The sequence below is a fragment of the Nothoprocta perdicaria genome, unplaced genomic scaffold, assembly GCF_003342845.1.
Source record: "Nothoprocta perdicaria isolate Ctin4 unplaced genomic scaffold, notPer1 scaffold_46, whole genome shotgun sequence".
NCBI classification, from domain to species: domain Eukaryota; kingdom Metazoa; phylum Chordata; class Aves; order Tinamiformes; family Tinamidae; genus Nothoprocta; species Nothoprocta perdicaria.
In genome coordinates, this window is record NW_020455710.1 from 4,097,371 (window position 1) to 4,118,999 (window position 21,629).

At 41.2% G+C, this 21,629-nt stretch overlaps 1 protein-coding gene across 1 annotated transcript in view; it reads right to left on the bottom strand.

Annotated features, from left to right (window-relative positions):
- Window positions 1-3,280: 3,280 nt before the first annotated feature.
- ABCA5 (ATP binding cassette subfamily A member 5) overlaps window positions 3,281-21,629 on the bottom strand; it is a 28,666-nt gene continuing 10,317 nt past the window's right edge. Inside the window, exons 13-39 of the mRNA XM_026046743.1 lie at window positions 21,350-21,525; window positions 20,788-20,907; window positions 20,437-20,575; window positions 20,153-20,243; window positions 19,808-19,947; window positions 18,188-18,307; window positions 17,387-17,588; window positions 16,969-17,138; window positions 16,049-16,176; window positions 14,902-15,039; window positions 13,989-14,102; window positions 13,357-13,527; window positions 12,567-12,680; window positions 12,187-12,324; window positions 11,566-11,640; window positions 10,982-11,073; window positions 9,869-9,995; window positions 9,619-9,736; window positions 9,404-9,495; window positions 9,067-9,242; window positions 8,890-8,965; window positions 8,712-8,806; window positions 7,900-8,019; window positions 7,546-7,695; window positions 6,885-6,964; window positions 6,577-6,632; window positions 3,281-5,776 (exon numbers count right to left, since the gene is read on the bottom strand). Of these exons, the coding sequence (XP_025902528.1) occupies window positions 5,669-5,776; window positions 6,577-6,632; window positions 6,885-6,964; window positions 7,546-7,695; window positions 7,900-8,019; window positions 8,712-8,806; window positions 8,890-8,965; window positions 9,067-9,242; window positions 9,404-9,495; window positions 9,619-9,736; window positions 9,869-9,995; window positions 10,982-11,073; window positions 11,566-11,640; window positions 12,187-12,324; window positions 12,567-12,680; window positions 13,357-13,527; window positions 13,989-14,102; window positions 14,902-15,039; window positions 16,049-16,176; window positions 16,969-17,138; window positions 17,387-17,588; window positions 18,188-18,307; window positions 19,808-19,947; window positions 20,153-20,243; window positions 20,437-20,575; window positions 20,788-20,907; window positions 21,350-21,525 (3,326 nt within the window). The 3' untranslated portion in view covers window positions 3,281-5,668. The remainder of the gene's footprint in view (window positions 5,777-6,576; window positions 6,633-6,884; window positions 6,965-7,545; window positions 7,696-7,899; window positions 8,020-8,711; window positions 8,807-8,889; window positions 8,966-9,066; window positions 9,243-9,403; window positions 9,496-9,618; window positions 9,737-9,868; window positions 9,996-10,981; window positions 11,074-11,565; window positions 11,641-12,186; window positions 12,325-12,566; window positions 12,681-13,356; window positions 13,528-13,988; window positions 14,103-14,901; window positions 15,040-16,048; window positions 16,177-16,968; window positions 17,139-17,386; window positions 17,589-18,187; window positions 18,308-19,807; window positions 19,948-20,152; window positions 20,244-20,436; window positions 20,576-20,787; window positions 20,908-21,349; window positions 21,526-21,629) is intronic.

Below are 21,629 nucleotides of genomic sequence, written 5' to 3' on the forward strand. Positions count from 1 at the left end.
GAAAACACAAAATGAAAACTTTGAAATAGCAATGCTTGAGACGAGGTTAACCAGAGCATCACTTGTAAAAGGACTGGTGTCACCATCAGCATTCCCTATCCGAGGACTCCGCAGATGCACCAACCCCTCTTGCTCTCCAGAAACACACTGCCAAGTTGCTCCAAGTTTTCCTTGCGGTGGCATTTTGAGCCAATGTATTGGTGTCCAACATTTTAATTCACACATAGAGGYGAACAAGAAGGGGGGCAAAGGGGCCAGAGGGAAGGACCAGAGCTGGCATTCGTGGCAGAGCATCCGCATGGGGAACCCCGCGCGCCCAGAAAAGCAGAACAGTTTTTTTCACATTTAGTATTTTTGCCTTAAACATTCGCCTGCCAGGCTCTCTGTTTGCTGGAGAGCAGAGCCAGAAAGCGCAGCTTTTGTGCCTCTAACCTAACACGGCATTAAAACCAATGCAACTGCCCCATGAATACGCAACATCTATGATTTTTTTTCCCACTTGCAAAGCAGAAATAGGAACCTTCTTACCTGGCAGCGCGTTTTCCATATTCTCCATCATAAGCTCGTCTCCTGCGGCTCAGGGATCCGGATCCTCCCGTGGTCCTGGAGCGGGTTTGGCTGCAACGTGTGTCCACAGGATGAACTGTTTGGAGTGACACCTACAACCAGGCGGCCTTCAGCCCAGGGACACTAGGGCTGCATCCCGCTGTGCTTTACGTGGCGCGCGTGCGGCGAGAGCCGGGCACCCCCGTGCAGGGCTGCGCCTGGCGCACGCGACAACGGGAGGGGATAGCACAGCCTAACCCAAGTGCAAATCCGCACGAAAGTCACTTTTACAAATTAAAATACTTGATTGCAAAAAGAAAAAAAAAAAAAAAGTCCACACAATTTTACCAGAAAAAAAAARRAAAAAAAAAAGTCACTTCCCAGCAAAATAGATTTAAAGGAAAAGTTATGACTGGGTTAAAGAGTTGCTCGTGTGTTTACCTTGCTAAGGGCGTCCCATGTGCTCCGGTGTGGAGCTGCGCCGGAGCGCTGGCAATTCCCGACCCTGCCCCGCGCTGCCTGAACACACCACGTCCCTTCCAGCGGCAGTGACGCTCCGCAGGGAAACCCTCCAGCGCCCTTTTTGCTTAGAGCTTGAGTCAGCAAGAGTTCCTTCCTCTGCCAACAAGGCTCCTCCGTCCACACACAAATAACAGTCTTTTTTTTTCTTTTTCTAATTCCCCTCTTTTTGTTCTTAGCAAATTGGAAAGTCTTTTTTTTTCCTTCTTTTTCTAATTCCCCTCCTATTGTTCTTAGCCAATTTGATAGTCTTTTTCTTTTTTTTTTTTTTTTTTTTCTAATTCCCCTCTTTTGTTCTTAGCAAATTTTTGGGTTCCTGCTCCTTCTCGTTGCGTTTCCAGCAGCTGCCACACAGCTGGAATCAGGGTAGGGAATTTATTTTTTATTTTTTAGTACGTTTTCAGTGAATTTGCTTTCGCAAGGGGGAGGTAAGGAAATCAGATAAGCCAGGAATCACACATGGCCTGGGAGCGTGCATACCCACGTGGCGACTTGAGGAGTGAAAAGAATTTAATTTGACTGTGCTGGAACCGCAGCTTACGGACCCGGCCTCCCATTTGCAGAATTAGGTACAGAAAACAAAAGCAAGCTGGGGATTGCTCAGGAAAGGGCCGTGGCTATTTTGCAGCTGTGGAGTTTGTCATTTCCAAGGAATGGGGAGGAAGAAAGCCGTGGTTCTCCACTGAACACTGCTGTAATGTTGAACACCCACATGCACACCCACAAACGCAGGCTCCGCGCGGAAGCGCTGCTCTCGTGCGCCCGTCCAGCACCTCCAGAAAGTGCATTTGAACATCAAAATAACGCCTGTCCCCTGGGTTTACCTCTCCGTGCGCTGGAGGACTGCATGGGCTGCCCGGAATTCTTAATTCCTTGGGGCTTCCAAATGCACCTGGAGGAAAATGGGATGCAGATGCTGGGGCAGAGCCCTGGGGGCATCGCTGGAAGCGGTTCACTTGGAGAGGAAAAAAAAAAAAAAAAAAAAAAAAAAGGAGAACTGAAAGCCACAGAAAAATGGTTTCCAGAACATTAAAAATAGATCAGAACTAGGTGCTTTCTGAAGTTTTCTAAGGAAACATTATAGGGAAAATTAACTGATCTTGCCGTCTTCAAAAAAGGACAAGCTACTCCACGGCCACCACTGAAGAAAAATGAGCATGAAAAGCTGGAGAATTCAACCAAGGTCTGGCTCGGTTTCTTCATAATTATTTTTCCTGAGGGGCCCAGGGCTCCTGAAGCCTCTCCAGGCACCAACCCAAACTCTTAGTGCTGCAGCAGGTCCTGAGACGACCTGTCCTGCCTGGCCCAGCTCTCTTCAGCAACTGCTGSGTTTGATGCAGGAGCAGCAAAACCCAGCACGTGAGTTGGCCCTGGGCACTGGCCTAACTGGAAAGGAACTATTTTTTGGTGGGATGAGTTTTGCAGTGGATAAATGGGATGCATCTCTGCAGATGCACCAGTACCAGCAGTTTRCAATTGCTAAACTGCAAGTCGCCAAGTCAACAAGATGTCAATTACTGAAGTCCTCCATATAAAAACATATATCTCTRCTCACTCCACAAAGTAAATCTATCTTCAATTTCTGTATATACAACCTAATTATACCTCACAGCATCCTTGTGAGGTAGCTGAAGGATTAYGCCTGGAAATGGAGCACCAAGTTCAATCCCAGCCACCGACAACAGCTGAACTACAACAGAGGCACTCACAGCTTCGGGAGTAAAGCRTCTTTGGGGCTTTCAGGCTATTTATTTTTGCATTTTGCATGCATATTTCCCTATTCTTGCAATTCTAGGCACCATGTCACACTCTGGAATACTCCTGGGTTACAATATGATTGTGGAGAAGTTTCGGGGTGATAAATTTATACCAYGCTGAAACAAGGCGTTGCCAGATAAAACAGAAGAACCTACCCAAATATGTAGTTAACTTAATGAGCTAATTTTTTTGTACGGTAAAAATGCAATGCCACCATCAACTGGGTTGTGCCAGTATAAACAAGAAAAACACCAAGCTGAGCATATCTAGATGCTAAAAAAGGGCTGTGTATGGCCCATCTGAAATACTACAAAAAGAAGACACCTACTAGAAACGTTTTGGTGATGTTATCCAAACACATATCATGGTATAGAGTAAGAATTGCTTTACAGCCTATTATTTATGTCTAAGCAAACAGGGTAAATGACAGAATAAAATTCAAGAAAGCTGTCAAATATAAGTACTTTTGTAACTTTATGTGCAAAGAATATGCTGTACATTGCTTGACAGATGCACAGACGATACAGTTGAAGCAGTTTTAATACAACGTACAAAGAACAGAATTAAGTGTAACGTGATTTGCAGAAAACATTTATCTTGTGTGCGTATTCACAGGAAAGTATCAGGAGACCAAATTCTGTCTCGCCTTTATTAGAAATACAGAGAAACCTCCAGAAATACTGGCCAGTTGTGAGGCTGTAGATGGGAGCAACTGGCCAGTGGATTCCTGGGTGCTAAAAGAGAGCAATAGGATTGCATAAACCAAGAGGCTGATTGGGGTAATTCTTCCTTTCTGATAGGAAAGTTTCAGACTGCAAAAGATCAGGACCAGAGCTGCCACTTGCACACCAGTGCTTTGAATCTGTTCGTTACCACTATTTTATTTGCAGCACAGCAGAACTGGGCACTTGCAAGGCCCATTGCATTGGGCTTAGCGGACGGGCTCTCTGCTCTCCCATGGGAACAGGCACCTTCCCCTTGGGAAGAAACYACGGGCACGTGGGATGTTCAGTCTGTGCAATTCCTGGGCTCAGCTTTAGCTACAAAACAGAATTTGTAGATTTACGCTTAATCATAAGGGTACAAATGAGGAGAGCAAATCTGTACATACTGGGCTCATGTCTTCCCATACTGACTTAAATAACAAGGTTTCTATGGATATGCATGGAAACGGATTTGGGCTCTCAATATTGTAATAAATTATTACTATAAATATTATATAGATTATTGCCCAGTAATTATAGGGAAACAAAACTGTCCTAAGCCATAGTTTTCTGAATTATGACAGAAAAACAAGGAAGCATATGGGAGCATCCCAAACTGATGGGACTTACTGAGACCATCCRAACTCGATATGACTTTTGTAGCCAATGTTTCTGGTATAAACACATCACTAAATTTGTTCATTGCAGAACACAACGAACTATTAACTCTCTTTAATTTCATGTTATAAAACTAAATGAACAATGACAGCTCTGTATAGAAAAACAAAAAAAATCTTAAACACACACTTATCACCTCTGAGAGTAGAGGGTCCTCTATTCCACTCTTATTAGTCCTCCTACTGTTAAGTAAAGGCACCATTCCTGCTGACGAGGTTGTGCATTTGGATCTCACACTTCTCAGTTTATGAAGCTGAATGAGAAACTACCATGGGAGGAAGAAGCAAACACTCATGTGCCAAGCACACCACTGCACCACTCGCTGCTGTCGCAGTGAAGACAGATTATGAAATATTGCTGCACGTGCGTACCAATCCGCTGTTAAGAACAACGGAAACATCTAAAAAGGGCTGTGTCTAGCAACAGCTGGCAGGATAAATGTGATTACACCCAATAAAAGAATTAGACTGCACTGACAAAGTCTAGAAATACTGACATTTCTGCAATTCTTGTATCTACACGGTTAGTACGTCTTCGCACTTTTACCAAACGGGTGGGGAAATAGCATCCCTTACTGTGCACCCATTTAACCCCACGCTGCATGCATTATAAACATTAATGCCACCTAGGACGGCAGCATAATTCAGCAAGATCTGCCAATTTGCAATAGAAAGGAACATACTGTTGGCAAGTGCCACGTTATACCTGYAAAAGGACATTTTTTGCATCAGCCGGACGCCAAGCTAAGCTCATTGTGCAACTTTAGGAGCCCGTTCACACTGACTACAATACCTTGGAGTGATTTTGCCCCTCAAATAGGACTTCTTCAAAGCAGATGGCAGTGAGAGAAAGCCTTGCCCTTGGGAACAGAGCTATGACCGGCACTTCTACGTGCACCAGAGCAATGCCCACAGAGGGCACGGGGCCAGGACGGCAGCTACACRGAGGGGCAGGCTCGATGTCAAGCTACTGTTTTACCAAAAGGAGTTATTTTTTGCAATGTCTGCTGACCCCAACATCTCCTAGGGCTGCAGGGCTGCTCGGCATCGCTTTGCCGTGTAAAGGAGCTCTCTGCAGAGCAAGAGGTGAGGATGGAGGAGGGACAAGCGCCGGGCAGGCACTGCTGTACGAGCAGAGCCCGGGGACCACGACCCGTGTCCGGGCAGCTTCTCCTCAGTCCTCCCTTGCAGCAAACTGGGAAACACTGAATACAGAAGGAATTTCTGAACTGACAAACTAATGAGGGAATTATTCCTTCCACCGTTGCTCCGAGAGCATCACTCATGCAATCAAGCAAGGTGGAGCAGGCTCCATTTTTCCAAGTACTGTTTTCTTTTTTCCCTTCCTCTCTTGGATGTTTTCAGACCTCTGGCATCCCTCCCTGGTGCTCCATGTGTCCTAGGAAGGACAATCCCTTGTACAACACACGAACCGGGCAGCACAGCTCCTGAATCTCMGAGAGTTCAGAAAACAACTCGATCTTCCTGCGTTCTTTCCCACCACAGGGTGCTGTTCAGGGTGCCAAAGCTGCTGTCTTCCTCCTCTTGTTCTTTAGCAAGTTCCACAAAAACCTAAAATTAACAAACGAGAATAGAAATGTATCATGTTCCTTGCAAGAACTTGCATGGTCACATGATGCAGAAATCACGATAAAGCTTTGCAATGTGTTGCTTCATATCTGCGCTCATATTTCAGTTTTTAGCATTTTGGTGTTTTCTCCTCCTCTCTGCTCCCAATTCTTCAAGAACGCCGTGAAAAGGAAGTTGCACCAAACATAAAATGAAGGATAATTTTTGTCAGCAATAACTAATGCAGAATAAGGCAACAGTGAGCCTCAGCTTTACACTTTTTCAGAAATAAGTTGCAAAGATTGTCATTTAAGTAAGGGACATTTTCAGTAACGACAGTCACTGCAGTCTGTATGTCATATTTCAAAGAAAACGGAAAATGGGAATTATGCAATTAGTGGAACAGACAGTCCAAATCTGCTTTGCAAAAGGGAGGCTCAGTTCCCCAGAAGCATGAGAATGAGGATCAGCAAAGCCGGCTTCAGCTGAAGGAAAGCCGGACATCAGGTTCCAGTCACCTCTACAGGGTTAACCCAGAGCTTCCCTGCTCACTCCTCCCTCTGCTSACAACAGATTTCCTTAGTCTCCATATCCAACTTCAACCTGACAGAAGTGAAGTGAATCCACACCTCTACACTTGGAAATACATTATTTAAAAATCTATTCTGCAATATACTAAACTGGCGTGGTTTGCCTTCAAGAAATATCAGGTGAAATATACAGAATGTGACATCATAATAATAATAATAATAATAATATGTAATGTGAAATATATGTGAATACTGTTGTGAAATAGAACATACCTGTTCCAAGGTTGCCTGAGAAAAGCTGTACTCTTCCACACAAAAGGTGTGTTTCACTGGTAAGAGAATTCACAAGAGTAAGTTTGACTTGGGGACTTGATTTAAATTATTTCAAGCTGGCACAAATGCTTACTTACAAAAAAACAGAGATGAGAACAGCAAGAGTAATAAAAAACCCATTAAATTAAATGAATTTGGTACTGAAATGCGAATGTGACACTAAACCATACACAGCATGGAGGCAAATTTTTCAGTTACAAGAAATGGAATGATTTCTTTACAAAATGGGTGGCAAAACATTTAATTACCTTCTTCCAGCTTTGAAAAGCAATGTGAAAGAGACTGTACATCTTCTTTAGGAATTTTATATGCCAAGACAGATGCGAAACTGAAACAAATAAACAAATGACAATTAACTTCAGGTGAAATTAAGGTGTTTCTTATGTAATTATTACAATTCTCTTTTCTCAAATTCTCTTTAACTATAGTAACTCTGGAGTTTATACAACAAAAATTCCACGTAATACGGAGGGGCTCAGCAAAATGCTTCTGAAAAACAACAGYAACAAAAACCCCAAACCTCTCAAACTCTGAGGCATCCATAGAAAACTGTCAAACATTTGCACAAAAGAGACAGTGATTCAGCGACTCAATTGCCACCCACATTTCCTGGATGAAAGAGGGGCCTCTGCTAAGAAGGAAGCTCTCAAGCAACAGCGAGGCAGAAATCTGGTTTTGCTTCCCCTGTGCCCAACATCTGTGCACGTGCTGCTCAGAGACGCACAGCTCTGAGCATCAGCACGAGAATCTGCTTCACTGACTTGCAAAACCCTTCCTCTTTTTCTTCTTTTTTTTAAGCAATGTATCTTTTTGTTGTTAATTTTAACATCGCGGCATCCCTTATGGAGTACTGAAAAGCAGGAAGTTTGCATTAATATGAATGTTTTCCATGCATTTATTAAACTTTACCTTTCTTGACGATTTGCATTTGGGAAGATGCTCAAAATCTGTCTCTGAAGATACTCCAGCTCTTGTGCATCCATCGTTTCTTTTAATTTCATTTCCAAAAAGTATCCTCTGCCAAATTTACTTTTCAGGTGCTGAACAGTACCTATACACCTACCAATTGGTAGGGAAACAGGTGTTGTACATGTTACACTTCACCCATAAAGCAGATTAATACTCAACAGAAACTTGCATAAGTTCAATTACGCTGCAAGCTGAATAAAATTATCCATCCAACTTCCCAAGAAGCATATTCAAGCCAGTAAAGGTTTTATTTCTTTTGCACATGGATGGATGGACAGCACAAGTCCACGGTACCTGAGCTGCCCAGACACCAGAATGGCCACCCGGTCACACACAGCATCAGCCTCTTCCATGTAGTGAGTGGTCAGAATAGCTGCTCTTTCCTTATTTTTAAATGCTGCTCGAATTGCCCGCCTGAAAAACAAAGAAAGTCAAGAACAAAACTGAAGAAACAGCAAAATACAGCAGACAGAAGATGGGGAAGATGCTATCAGGGGGATCATGAATAGAATGCTCCCATCTTCCTTCTATTGTAAATAACTAACGAAATTCACTCTTGGTTTCCTTCTGGTTTCTGAAGCTTCTGAAGATGTTCTAGTTAAGAGTAAAATACTGAAGTGTCTACAGAGCTTTTATAGGTAGGCAAAATTTCTCAGTATGAAGAATGTTTCATCAAATGTATAGTGTGGAGACRCTCACAGCAGCCCAGTGTTGGATCTGGGCAGTTGGACTGATGTCTCTTTTTAAAGGATGTGCTGAAGCCATCTGACAGCTTACAGAAAATCTTGGTTTAGTGCAAAAAGAGCACTTCAAGAAGCAGCATTACTCTCAAAGCCACATTAACATCTGAATTTCTTACACATATGACTCAAAACTCACTTGTTCTATAGACTCTTTTACTTGGAAAATTCCTTTCTCTCGACTTCTAGGCTTTTAATCTTCCAACTGTTCTGAGAGGACACAAAGGAGGTGCACCTTGCAAGAAGGTACAATATTGATCCCCTGTACTTGGTTTTTCTCAGTGTTCACACGAATGATAAACAAATAAACAGGGGAAAAAAAACTCATCTTTTATATAAAAGCCTGTGGCATCAGAGAGCACTCACCACATGTGCTGTTTGGCTTTCGGATCCATTCCAGTGGATGGTTCATCTAACAGGGTAATCTGAGGGTTGCCCAGCATACTCAATGCAAAGCACAGCTGAAAGGAAAGGAAAGGAAAGGAGAATTATGCTACAGCCTCCTGCAAACACCGAGACCGCTGCTTTAAAAGCCTCTCCATACCTTGCGCTTCAATCCTACTCCTAGTTTCTTTGTTGTTTTCTGCAGGTGGTCTTTTAAATCCAGGGCATTTGCAACACTGCAGAAACAGGCCATATACAAAAAAGTGACAAGACTATTATAAAATATTTGAGATTTTAGCTTTATTTATTTTTTTTATTATTAAACTAAACCATTTACCGTTTTAAGACTTCTTTGACATCACTCTGACTCATTCCTTTGATAGAGCCATAGATTTCAAAATGTTCCTCCAGTGTAATATCTGGCCAAAGAGGATTTATCTGAGGGCAGTACCCCACAAATTTAAATGAATCATCTTCACTATTCAGTCCAAAAGAATAATTTCCCATCAGAACCTGCAGGCAAAATGCGCAAATTTTACTCAGTAATATTTCCACAGAATTCCCACAACTGTTTTGTTAAAAGTTTTAGCAAAGAAAGCACCAGGAATCCTTTAGCTACGAACAAATAATAAACCTAGATTCATTTTCTATTAAGTCTGCAGCATGTACTATACCTGCCCGCCAGTTGGCTCGATGTCTCCAATGAGCATATTAATTAATGTGCTTTTCCCAGCTCCATTTGGTCCTAACAATCCCAGTATTTCTCCTAAAAAAATCAATGACATACAAAATATTGCCTGTGAGGTCCAATAAACGCAACTGTAAATTCAAAAGGCAAAACTCATTTTTGCAAACGTGGCAGTTCAAGAGCATGCAATTTGATTCCAACCTTTTTTAACACAGAGCGAGACATGTTTTGTTGCCACTTTCTTTATTCTCCTCCCAAGAAGAAATTCTTTTCTTTCATCATATTCTTTATGCAAGCCGCTGACCAGAATGGCTGGTATCTAGGAGAAAACAGAAATAACACATAGGTCAGTAACTAACCATATAGGCACAAGGTTCTTGGGCAGTGAYAGAAAGTAATATGGAAATATTAGATTTTATTCTTTGGTGGCAATGGGGCCACACGGTGTCACCTCTTTGCCGTTCTGGTTGCTCAACAGCTCTTTGACCCGCAGCCTCTCGGCCTTCACATCTTCATCTTCGTTCTCACCATGCGGCACCTCTGGGCATTTCCACGTTCTGGCTTTCGTAGCACATCTCCTGAGAAGAGGGAAATACAACGAAGCCTCTAACTCAGCATTCCAGGGAAACAAAGCTCTTGGTAGAGATTGGCCCTCCTAACTGACGGCTGAAGCAATTTGTGTTGGTCGAAGCTAGAAGGGACATGTCTACATAGCACCCTTGAGAAGCCCCAAAAGACAAAGGAAGAGACAGAACGATTGCATTTATGTCCATTTTACAGTGAGTTCTTTGTTAAGAGCACTAAGTCTCCAGGCAGGCAATGAGAAAGGAAGTTTGTAGTCATCTGCCAAGCAGCAAACAGATCTGCTCTGTTAGCAGCAAGTGCAGTCCCGGTGGACAGGCGGCCCACACTGCCCTGCCCTTCCATCATACYCGTTCCTGGATTTTACGCCAGTGTTTCTAGTTATGTGTTACTGGAAGACACAATCTGARGGAAAAATCTCAAGTTACTCCATCTATGTAAAGATAAATGTTCTGAAGAAATTCCCCATTTTGCACAGAGATAAAAACCCTACTTCTGCTCCCTGGTGACTAAATATCGGGCAGTTGAAGTTTGAAAAGCAAAGACTTTAGGCACCAGGGATTGGATCCTGCAGCGCTCTCTGCACACAGGCCAAGGAAAACCAGTATTTACAATAAGCATTCATTGTTTCCTTCTGAAAAACTCCTGAAGAGTTTTCTAAACAGAGATCCAAAGTCTGAAAGTTGTGTGCATGTATTTTAAAAAGCAAAATAGCATTTTACTTCAACAGAAAACATTTCTGTCCATGATGCATTAATMTGTAATTAAGTCTAAATAGCAAATGGAATCCACAGGAATCGAATCAATGTTTCCTCRTCAATACATGTTAATTGGGTAACCTGTGGTAACAAAGGGATGTTTTTGTTTTATTGCCTGCAGTATCCTCCACAGCCACATATCCYAGTCTAACTGCCAGGGCTAGTGTCAAAAGCATCTTCTTCAGACCTTCACTATTAAAATATCTATTCAAGTAGAGACAAACCTGAAGAACGGATCCTCTCTAATTGTTTTACCTCCATTCTTCACCTCAAGACATCGCAATAGGAAGAGCCACACTACACACTGCAAATAGGGCTAAAAGAGACAAAAGTAATTATAATTAATCCAAGCCATGCCCATGCAGACCCTCCCTTTGGTCCTGCCCGGTTCATTCCCACTTCTTTCACCCTCTGCTTTTCCCTTCACTTGGATCATTGCTGCTGAATTTAAGCTGCCTTCCTCTAAAGCCCACTAGATCCTGCTTAGTGAAATGAGGACTTATGACCAGAGCAAATACGTCTATTTGGTGGCAATCCTTTGGTCTTTGGGAACGAGAAAGGACTGTGCCCTTCTCAGCACTTCTTGCTGCATCTTTGCAACCTCCCACAGTCATGAAGATTAGCAGCAGCACTGCTGAGGTAACTGCTGAAGCAGATGTCAAGCTGGAGAGGACAGTAGCTTCTACACATAATGTTCATGCTGCACTAGGTGACAAGGCAGGTGCCTACAGTGATGTTACACCTTTATTGATCTTAGAGAAGGGACCTCCCAGCAGCATGGATGTTCCCCTATGGCAAACATGCTTACAGCTAGAACTGCGATCAAGAGCCTGTCCCATGGGTTGTAGAATCCCTCATTCTTTTGCTGGTCTTTCCATGAAACCTGACAAYGCAAAAAAACACATTCCAGTAAAAAAAATATCCACCAGAAGTTGCCTATGCTACACCTCACATCTYGAATCAGTCATTTAAGCACTTTGAGCTCTACAGAGATCGTGGTTACACTAGTTCGAAATTAGTAAAATCATGCAAAAGTTCCTGGAGCTGCTCCCAGGCTGCAAATTAACCCGTTGTCCATCACTGAGTTTGATGGGCACTGAGTTTGATCAGAGACAGTCCCACAGCAATCAAAGCATCAAACTTGTTCAGTTCCACAGCTCGAGAAACAAACCATTCTCTATTAAGTATTAAATGGAAGAATTTATTTTTCCTTATAATTTTTAAACAGCAGCACTAACAGGAAAGCAGACTTTTCATCAGTGGTTGCTATTCTTAAGGTGTTCAGTGGCTACTGATGACATTACACAGCTATGCAGAAAACTTCTGCATAAGAAGAAGAAACAAGCAGCCATTTCCAGCTTAGTTAACAGATGTTCTAGATGTTCTTAATTAACAGATGGTCTAGAGATGATTTTCTGCGTTCTCTTACCTTTATAAAACAAATCAGACAGCCAATAAGCGGATAGATAGGAGTGAAGATGGAGAAGACATAATGCAGGACGCTGGTGACAAGGTAATACCCCATAAAGAAGGCTACTTCAGTAACAACCGTACACACCAAGGCTGTCTAGAACAAAGAAAGGGGAAAAAATCCACTTCTGCTCAGTTCACACTCTTCAGGTAAAAGTTATCTAGTTGAAAGTACATATTTTAAAGCTTTGATTGTCTTGGGATACAACAGTAATAGACACACATACGTAAAAGTTTCAAATAAGGACAAATACTGACGTATATTAACTGGAAACTCTGTCCTTGCTTTGCAGTTAACCTGTCTTCCTAGGGAAACAAAATCCAGATAAAGTTACTCACCACTGAAAATATAAAGGACCAAAATTCTTTGGTATTTTGCACTTTTTTAAATGTGAAGGAGACCACGTAAGTGAACAGCACTACTGATGGGACATAGCCAATCAGACAAAACACCTGCAAAGATTTAAAAAAAAAATAAGAAAAGTTTCTCAGCAAATACACAGCAAGAACCTGCGTTTGAATTTCCTATATAAGAACTGGGATTATCAGATGGGATTATTGTAGGGTGGAACACTAATTCTGGACACTAAAAATTAGCATAAAGGTTTGCATGGATAGGCAGTWACTCCATTCACACAGAATGGGAACTTTGAGTTTCTCCTAAGCTAAATACTGCAGGTGTAGCAAACATGGCACTGCAAGATTGGATATTTTACTGGCAGAGCCTGATATTCTGAACTTCAATTTTATTCTAGCATTTCAGTGGCTGAAGGAAACTCCAAAACTCTATAGGAAGAAACAGTATTTTGCTGTTATTTCAATGTGACTGGTGTCTCCAAGCCAAAAGGCTGGGATGTGTCCTCAGGGTTCCTGGTTTCCCAGCATTCTGCCAAGAAGCTGTCATGAAATAAAGCAGAGAGTCCAGCACAACCCTGAGCCTCCTCTCTTACAACTGTGTCAAAATTAGATCATCTTCACCAACGCCCAGATGTTATCAGGCATTTTCTGTGAACACAGTTTGGAAAAAAAAAAAATATCTGCTGCATCATTAGTTCTAACAAGACTAAACACTTGTGGAAAATAAGATCATTAGGTTCCCTTACATGCTATAATCCGCAACCACACTCACCACAGCAAGGAACTTGCCAACATGGAAATAAACACCGTAGTGAAAAGCAAACAGGCTGCCTATCATGAGGACAAGGATGGAGAAAAACAGCGGGAGATCAACGACGGCTTGGCCTGTCCAGTAAGCGGATGGATAGAGCCCCGCTATCTTCAGTTGGGTGTACGCTTTGATCTGCAAAAAGGAAAACATCCATACAGTTAATTCCTGATGATAAATGAGCTGGGCCTCAGTCTTCACTCCCGTGCAATGGTTTCAGATTGAAGTGAGGCCAGAGCAATTCACCCAAACATTCCTGAATCAGAGTTTTTAGTTTCTAAGGTAGTATCATGCATTTTGGCAGGAGAAAAAAGAGGTTTTCTCCTATTTTTCTTGCATGGTAGCAAGTGCTGTGCTCATGTCTGCAGAGAGGTGCCTGCATCGCTCCTCTCAAGTCAAAGGACAGTATTTCAAATACCTTTTCAGATTCTTCAAAAAATTGAAATCGAGGTTAATTCTTACTCTGTACATCAGCATTGCACTGAAGCAATTACTAGCAGGTAGCCACTGCCCTCAGAAGCCCTCAGAAATTCTCTTATACGGCTACTTACACGCTTTTCAAAGTCTCAAGCTGTGTATTTTAACTGCCTTTTTACCTTATGGTTTTCTGTATTCTCCATGGCAAAATACGGTGGCATTCCAGTAACAATGATTCCCAGTAAAACAGACTGAAAATAGAGCTCTAGCTTGAAAACTGTGTCAGGAGCATCCTGAAAAATAAAACAGGTTTTCTTGATATGGGCAGACGACATGAGGACTCTTTGATATGACACATGCATACACAYAGAAAAATTAAAAAGAAAAGATACTGTGTTATATATGCTTTTAAAGGTATTAATGCCTGGAATCAGACATTAAATTTTACTCCTTTTACACGTTGTTTTTACTTGTATTGTTTTTAGCATAGACTACAAAAACATTCAACTATGGCATGTTCCATTCATGTGCTAATCCAAAAAAATAGTTCATCAGCTATAGARAAATACCATGAAATTTAGGACACGCGTGACTAGAGTTGCAATAGTARCTGGAACAAGACTGTATATTTCAAAATATACACTTTATACATCTTAAACTCACCTGAGCAGTTGCAAGGAGAGAGAAAAGCCTATGGAAGTTTCTGGAGTACTGATAAATTATGGTGTCTAATACACTAGTGAAGTATTTACCCACTGCAGCATCTCCTGCAGCTTCCAGTCCAACACTGGAGTATTTATCGAGRGATGCATCTTTCCTCTCCTGCTTGCCTCTAGCCTTTCCAGAATTCCCTTGCCAAAGGTTATTCCCTGCAGTGCACGGGAGGAGGCAAATCCCTGGAGACCCCATGTCCAGCCTCTCCAAATTGCAGGCAAAATCTCTCATTTACTGCATGTTATCCCTGCAGTGCCTCCTGCCCACGGGGCAGCTTTGGAAGGGCTGCAGCAACCACGTGCTGCCCGCTACGAGCTTAAACACAACCACGCCGTGAGCTCTTTTAATAGTGATTAATTTAATAGGGGTGCTGCTTACCTTGACAAAAGGGTTGCTCCAGATTTGAATGCTTTCAGTCACGTTCAAATTGCGAAGGAGGAGATTGCTCACAATATTGAACAAAACTGGCAGGGAATGCACCATGGTGCTGTTGAATGCGACGGTGAAAAGGTAGTACTAGGGGAAAAAATGTATTTGCTTTATTAATTATTCTGCACRAAGGGTAATACCCTGAACAAGGGCAAACTATGGCCAAAATTACACCTCAACTTCGATAAAAGTCTTTGCAGAACAAAGTGTGCTTTGTAGGGAGGTCTATACTGTCCTGGCTAGTTAGTACATACCCCAATTCAGTAAAGTTGCTATCCTTATACAAAACAAGTCAGTTGGAATAAATTTCCTAAAATGTTTTATGAACTGTGGCACTACGATAAATGATGCTCTACCAAGTACAGCTGTGAAAAACATGAATGTAGAGCTTTGTGTATCTTAACTTCTCACTAAAAAACACTACATTAGTGAAGCACTGCACTATCATACCAATATTAACAGTTGCAACAAAAGAAAATGGGAACAAGGCACTAAATACAATTCAAATAATCAAATTTGGCTGACACTCTACAAATGACCTGAAGCAAATACTTACTACAAAACATAATTTAAAAAAAAAAAAAAAGAAAGAAATATGGGAGCACTGTGGAATTATTCTTCTGTCAAACTGAATAATTCAAATTGCATAACGAGAAAAAAAAATAAACCACATGTGCCAGGTCTCTTGTGAAGCAAAATATTTCTCTTGGCTTTTTATATTTTTACGAGGAGGAAAACAGGGTGGMAGTTTTGTTAAACCACTATAATAAYTGCCACAAGGAAGAACATTTATCTTGATAATATTCCATTCTGTTAACACATGAACTTTTCAAGCCTCTGCCATTAGCTGCATTTCCTTTAACCCTTGTGACATTTTAGAATGTGATCTTACTAAAAATAACCCACAATACAATTTCACTACCTGGAGGTGTTCCCAAATATTCATCTGAAGAGCAAAGATAAAAATCTATCACATCAAAGGAACCATTGGTTTTAACTTCGCTAAGCTTATTCTGAATATAGTGGTCGGGAAATAATGCCACAAAATAGTCGCCAACMACTGGTGATCTTGGGGATGCAGCTCCATCTTTCTTACCTTTCCTGACTCAAAAAYGTTTAAAGCTGCGCTGTGCGGTGCTGCTGCCACGTAATTACTGTCATTGACCAGCTCGGAYAGCACGTCCATGCTCCCAAGAGAGCTGACAATGTCATCGATATCCGCATCTAGCGTAAGGCAAGAAAACGGCATTATTGCTCTCCAGCAGCTTGGAATGTTTTTACACAAAATTATCAACTCATTTTCCACTCAACAGCAGTGAACTTCTCTCACTGATAGACCCCTTGGTGAAAGAGCAGGGTTTCACTGCACATGCCGACCMCAAATATCCTCTGCTATTTTGAACGCCACAAATGTTTTGCTTTCAGCTTCCCACTCAGCAGCCTGACTGGAGTTACAGGAAAAAATTGGATAACGCAGCTACATTTTTTAAGTTGTACAGATCAAATGCAACAGGCAGGAGGTGCCACGAAATATCACCAGAATACTCAAAGTTTCAACAGGACAGAGAATAAACTAAAAAGGCAGGAAATCAGTCTCTCTGACATGGTATTTGGAGGACAGTGGCATGTAAATATTCTGGMTTGATCAAATATAGGTTTGATTCTATTGCACATATTGCAGCTACACAACTTTAAGCATTCTGAATTGAAACAAAATGGGATTTTCCACAGTGTTTTGCATTCAGTCTTTAAAGCTGACATATCCAAACATCTCTGATACAGTCTCGGTCCAAGTCATTTAAAACAGTCCTGTTCTTTCTCCAGAAACAACATGGGAGTATTATGCATGTAAGAAGTATTACCTCTGAACTGACAGATACCTATTCTCTACCAAGTTTGAAACTCTTTTACGACAAATTCTTTGGAATAATTTCAMGGAATATTTGCTCATGAAGTTTCTATCCATCTCCACAGTCACCCGTGAGGAGCTCACGAGGCTGGTGTTTGCAGCCCTACCTGTGGAGTTCTGCAGGAGGAGACGAGTCCTGTACTTGTGATAGTCCTCTCCGGGCTTCAGCAAGTACAAATCTGGGGAAAGTTTGATAGGAGCTACAGAATTTTTGAAGTAGTGGTGTATAAGAAACAAAAAAATCTGAACTAAAAGAAAAATCAGAAAAAGCAATAACCTGAAAGAAATAAAAGTTTCATTTTTACTACAATTCAGTGAAAGCAGAGCCAGTTTATGTGCATGTCAGTTGAAACAACACGTCCTTCACCCCAAAAGCATGTATTCAACAGTAAAACATAGTCTCACATTTGTTACTGCTTAGACGTAACTACTAATATATATTAAATCATATTCTCCAGGTCCTCTCTTGTTACTCAAACAGGTTTTGAGAACTCTATATACCAAGAAGAAAGCCTTAAAACTTACATAACTCTCACAGATTTATTTTCTCGTCTGAGACTAAGGAAGTGAACTCTTGCAATAGTAGAAACCTGCTTCTTCCAGAGGGCTGTATTGTTCATTGCAGGCGATTTAGTCTCCGAGAACACCAGCAGGTTCTGTTCCAGATCATCAACTGATCTTGTATCGATTTCCTCCTGCACTTGCTGGGAATTAAACACACTATAATCTGAAAAAAATAAGAGGAAACTTATTAAAAAAATGACTAGGGAGCTTGGACTCATAGGGCTGGAAGAAGTTTGGAGGCCATGTATTTTTCTTCAGACTTTTAAACTAGATTCAAAGGAAGGGGGGTTACTYAGCCCTAAGTACAGGTTACAAATATTAATGCCAAAGCAGATAGTGGGAAATGAATTATATTTTGTCCATCTACAAWTGCACAGAAGTACAAACGTCCATAAGGAAGATGAAGCACATGGCCATAAGCAGTGGCACCATAATGCAAAGCAGTTAGATGTAAGTAAGCTTGATGAAAAATTAAACACTGCAAAGATGTCCAGTAAAAGGCTTTTCCTAATCCCCCTGGAATCTGTTCTCTTCCAATCCCCAGATCACTCCCTGCTTCTGAATATTTCAGCAGTCTGGGATAACTCATGATCTGAAGCATCCCAAACTGCCTGATGGAGTGTTTACAGGTGGATTTTTTTAATCTACTGCTGTAGTGAAACTATTTCAAGCTGTGTCATAGCATGGACAATTCRACACTAATTAAGACTCAAGTGGGTAAAAGGGAAAATACAAAAGGAAAATATTGGAGGCCTGTCTCACCTGCTTGATCAATCTCGGCTTCAACTTCCAGCTTCAGATATACATCCTCCAGCGTTGTCATGGAAACACCATAGGTAATAACACCCAAGTGCGAATGAGTGTCAAGATCAGAAAATAAGCCTAGAGGAAGAAATGAAATATGTCGGTTGCTCTGAAGAAGCAACATCATCTTCCCAAGACACTTTAAGTTGGACACTTTGCATCTCTAAAGCCTCCAGCAAAAAGCCAGTACTATGTAAACATATGTTTTTGAGACATTAAAGTTTGGAGTAAGAACCAAGGTGGTGATAAGCTCTTTTAAGTGCAAAACTTTCTGAAATGTGTTGTCTGTTAGGGAAAATACTGCTCATTTTTTCCAAAGTTGTGGTATTTACAACAAGTCTTCCTGTGCTTAGAGCTGCCCATCAGCTCCAAACACATCTCTGGTGGAAACACCAGAATGGGGACTGCACTAGAACCTGACACGAACCTGAGCCCAAGCATGAAGCAATTTTAGAGATAAAACCCCGAATAATTTCATGTTAAAAATTACCCACATCTGAAAGGCTACTTTAATTGAGCAGGATATTCCGGCTGATGTGTGTAATTTGCAGACCAAATTACAGTCAGAATGAGAGCACTCATTAGCACGTCAGGAGAAAAACCATTTTCCTGCTCTCGCCAATCCTATGAAATGAAGCACTCTGCAAACCCAGGAGCTTTGGTGTCAAAGCTAAGCTGAAAGAAAAGCAGATGCATGAAGCTGGGAAGGGCAATCTGGACACACAGTGAAGCTTACCACATYACACTTGTTTTCTACCTCAACAGCATTCCCAACCTCTGCTCTGCCTCAAGAGTTTGGGGGAATTGATCCTATCTTGCAAAAGGATGCCTATTTTTCAAAAGTACCCTCAGTGACTACTAAAGAGAAAAGCAATAAATTATTTACTGGTGAAATGCAACGAGAAATGGTATTTATGAAATCTGATCCACAGTCACATCTGCATTGGTGCTGTCTCCTCGCTGTTCACGTTGTGAACAGGACGTACTGTTTCTTCCGTTTACTCCTGGGAGCCAAACAAGGAGCCCTGTGGGTGACTGAGCAGATAATTGCTGCCACCTAGTGAAATCAGCCCATTTGTTCCATTCTCCCTCTTTCACCAGCACATTTTAATGGAACGACACAGTGTTCTTCCCAGTTCACAACAAGAGATTACTGTTGGACTTGTGCCTTCTGCTTCCTGCTGGATGCCAGCCTTGTTTATGAAAATGTTCTGCAATAAGAAGTCAGCGCTTCTACAAGACAATTGCATTCTTGGCCAAAAGATCTCCACACTTCTGCTAAAAGGCATTTTCCCAATATTTGCTATTGGATTCCCACATCACTCCTAATAAACCACAACCCCCTTGGAGGAAGGGAGAAAATCCTCTCCCTCCTGAGAAAAGCAACCCAGGGAGAATCAAAGACCTCACTGACAGAACTTCAGCAAAATCCCAGTCAAAACCCAAGCATGTATAGACATGCATGCCTACAGAAATAACAACATAACACATTTAAAAGCAACGCAAGCCACAGCCACGCTTGACAGATTTCTCTTCTACATTTTTTCAGCCCTGCAACCCCTAAGAAAGCAGCAATACCTGCAAACTTGTCCATGTCTTTGAGTGGCAATGTGTACACAAGCTGCTGATCGTTCTCTTGCACCAGGTTGGCTGCAGGGATGTGCTGTCTTATCAATGATGTTGTTGCTTCTATGTTGCAATATGCATCTATGTGCATACTGATAAAATATGCAGAAAAAAAATGGTTTTTAAAATGTATTTTTTTTTATATATCTATACCAGAAACATTGGCCAACAGAACACAAAACATTTAGTACGAGGAAGACAAAAGGGTATTTTTGCCGTTTTCTTTTTTGCAGTRGGATGCTATTGGATTAATTTCAATGGTAACACCAAGTAGCAAATATGACATAAAAAGAGTACCTCAAACGGTAGCCAATTCCCCATTTGCTTTTGAGAAAGAGAGAAGATCCAAGGCATTTTAACATCCCTTGAGAAATCACAGCTTTACGATCTAGAAACACAATCAAAATGTCCTTTCAATCAGAGTACGGTCCACTTGTTYATAATAATATTAATAAATGATGATGATAATAATAATAATAATAAATAAAAACTATGTATTTCAAATAATCCTGTATTCCAGTGGTTGAAGGAATAATATGTTTCTTTAGGACTATATCACCCTGCATCATACCAGAACTCACCAGCCAGGATATCTGCCTCATCCATGAAATGAGTACTGAAGACTGTCACACGATTTGCTTTTCTGCTTTTCAGGAGATTCCAGACAACGTGGCGTGAGCATGGATCCATTCCCGCAGTTGGTTCATCCAGCAGTAAAACCTTGATGCAAAATCAAGAAAACTTTTTCAAACCTATATTCACATCCCAGGAAATCCTACTTAAATAACCAATACAAGCCTTTGTTTGAATGTTGCTCTTTAGTTGTCTAAAGCAACTGGAAAAATTTCATATAAAATGCATATATTACACAATTTTAGCAACAAAACATTTAGGTCTACTAGAGACTACAAGAATCCAATTGTTAGACTCACCTTTGGATTTCCAAGAATAGCAATTCCTAACGACAGCTTCCTTTTCTGCCCTCCACTTAATTTTTTAGCTTGATTGTCTCTGATCGGCTGCATATCCAGATCTAACAACACTTTTTGCACCTTCGAAAAATAAGCAGCAGAGTTATTATTAATAAAAGAAAGGCACTACAAACTTTTTACAGGATTACAGTTCTAAGCATTCAGATTAACTATCTCTAATTCACAAGAGCACTGGGTATTTGAACTGTGCATCCTCCTAACAGACCTGTAGGTCCAAATCAGGGACTTAAGCTAGAGCAAAACTGTAAGAGTTCAAAGATACCATCATATGTTCATACACAAATGCTAGAATTTAAACGTTTCATCAGCATTTTAATCTCCTAAGAAAAATTAGCTATTTATATTTGTAAAAATATCAATATTCTGCCTCCTCAGTTTTGTTGTAAACTAACATCCTTTGGAACACTTATCTTAAAGGAAGTGTCTTTGCAGCACAGGGCTGTTAATCCAGCTAGATTAAAAATAAACACACARTGATGATACTGAGATCTAGCTGACCTACCTCTTGTATCAAGTCATTCTGAGGTATTCCTTTGATTGCAGCAAATATGGAGAGATTCTCCTCTACAGTTAATATATCAAAGTTTATGTCTAGCTGAGGGCACACCCCTGCTATTCGTCGTACTTCAAGCATCTCATCTATCTCAGAGACTTTGTGTCCGTAGACAGAGACAAACCCTAAAAAAGCCAAAAGTAACCAAATGAAGGTTTTTACACTGAGACAGAAAGTAGGCTAGTACGGTGAGTTAAAAATGATTTAGCATTTGTCTAAAATGATCACT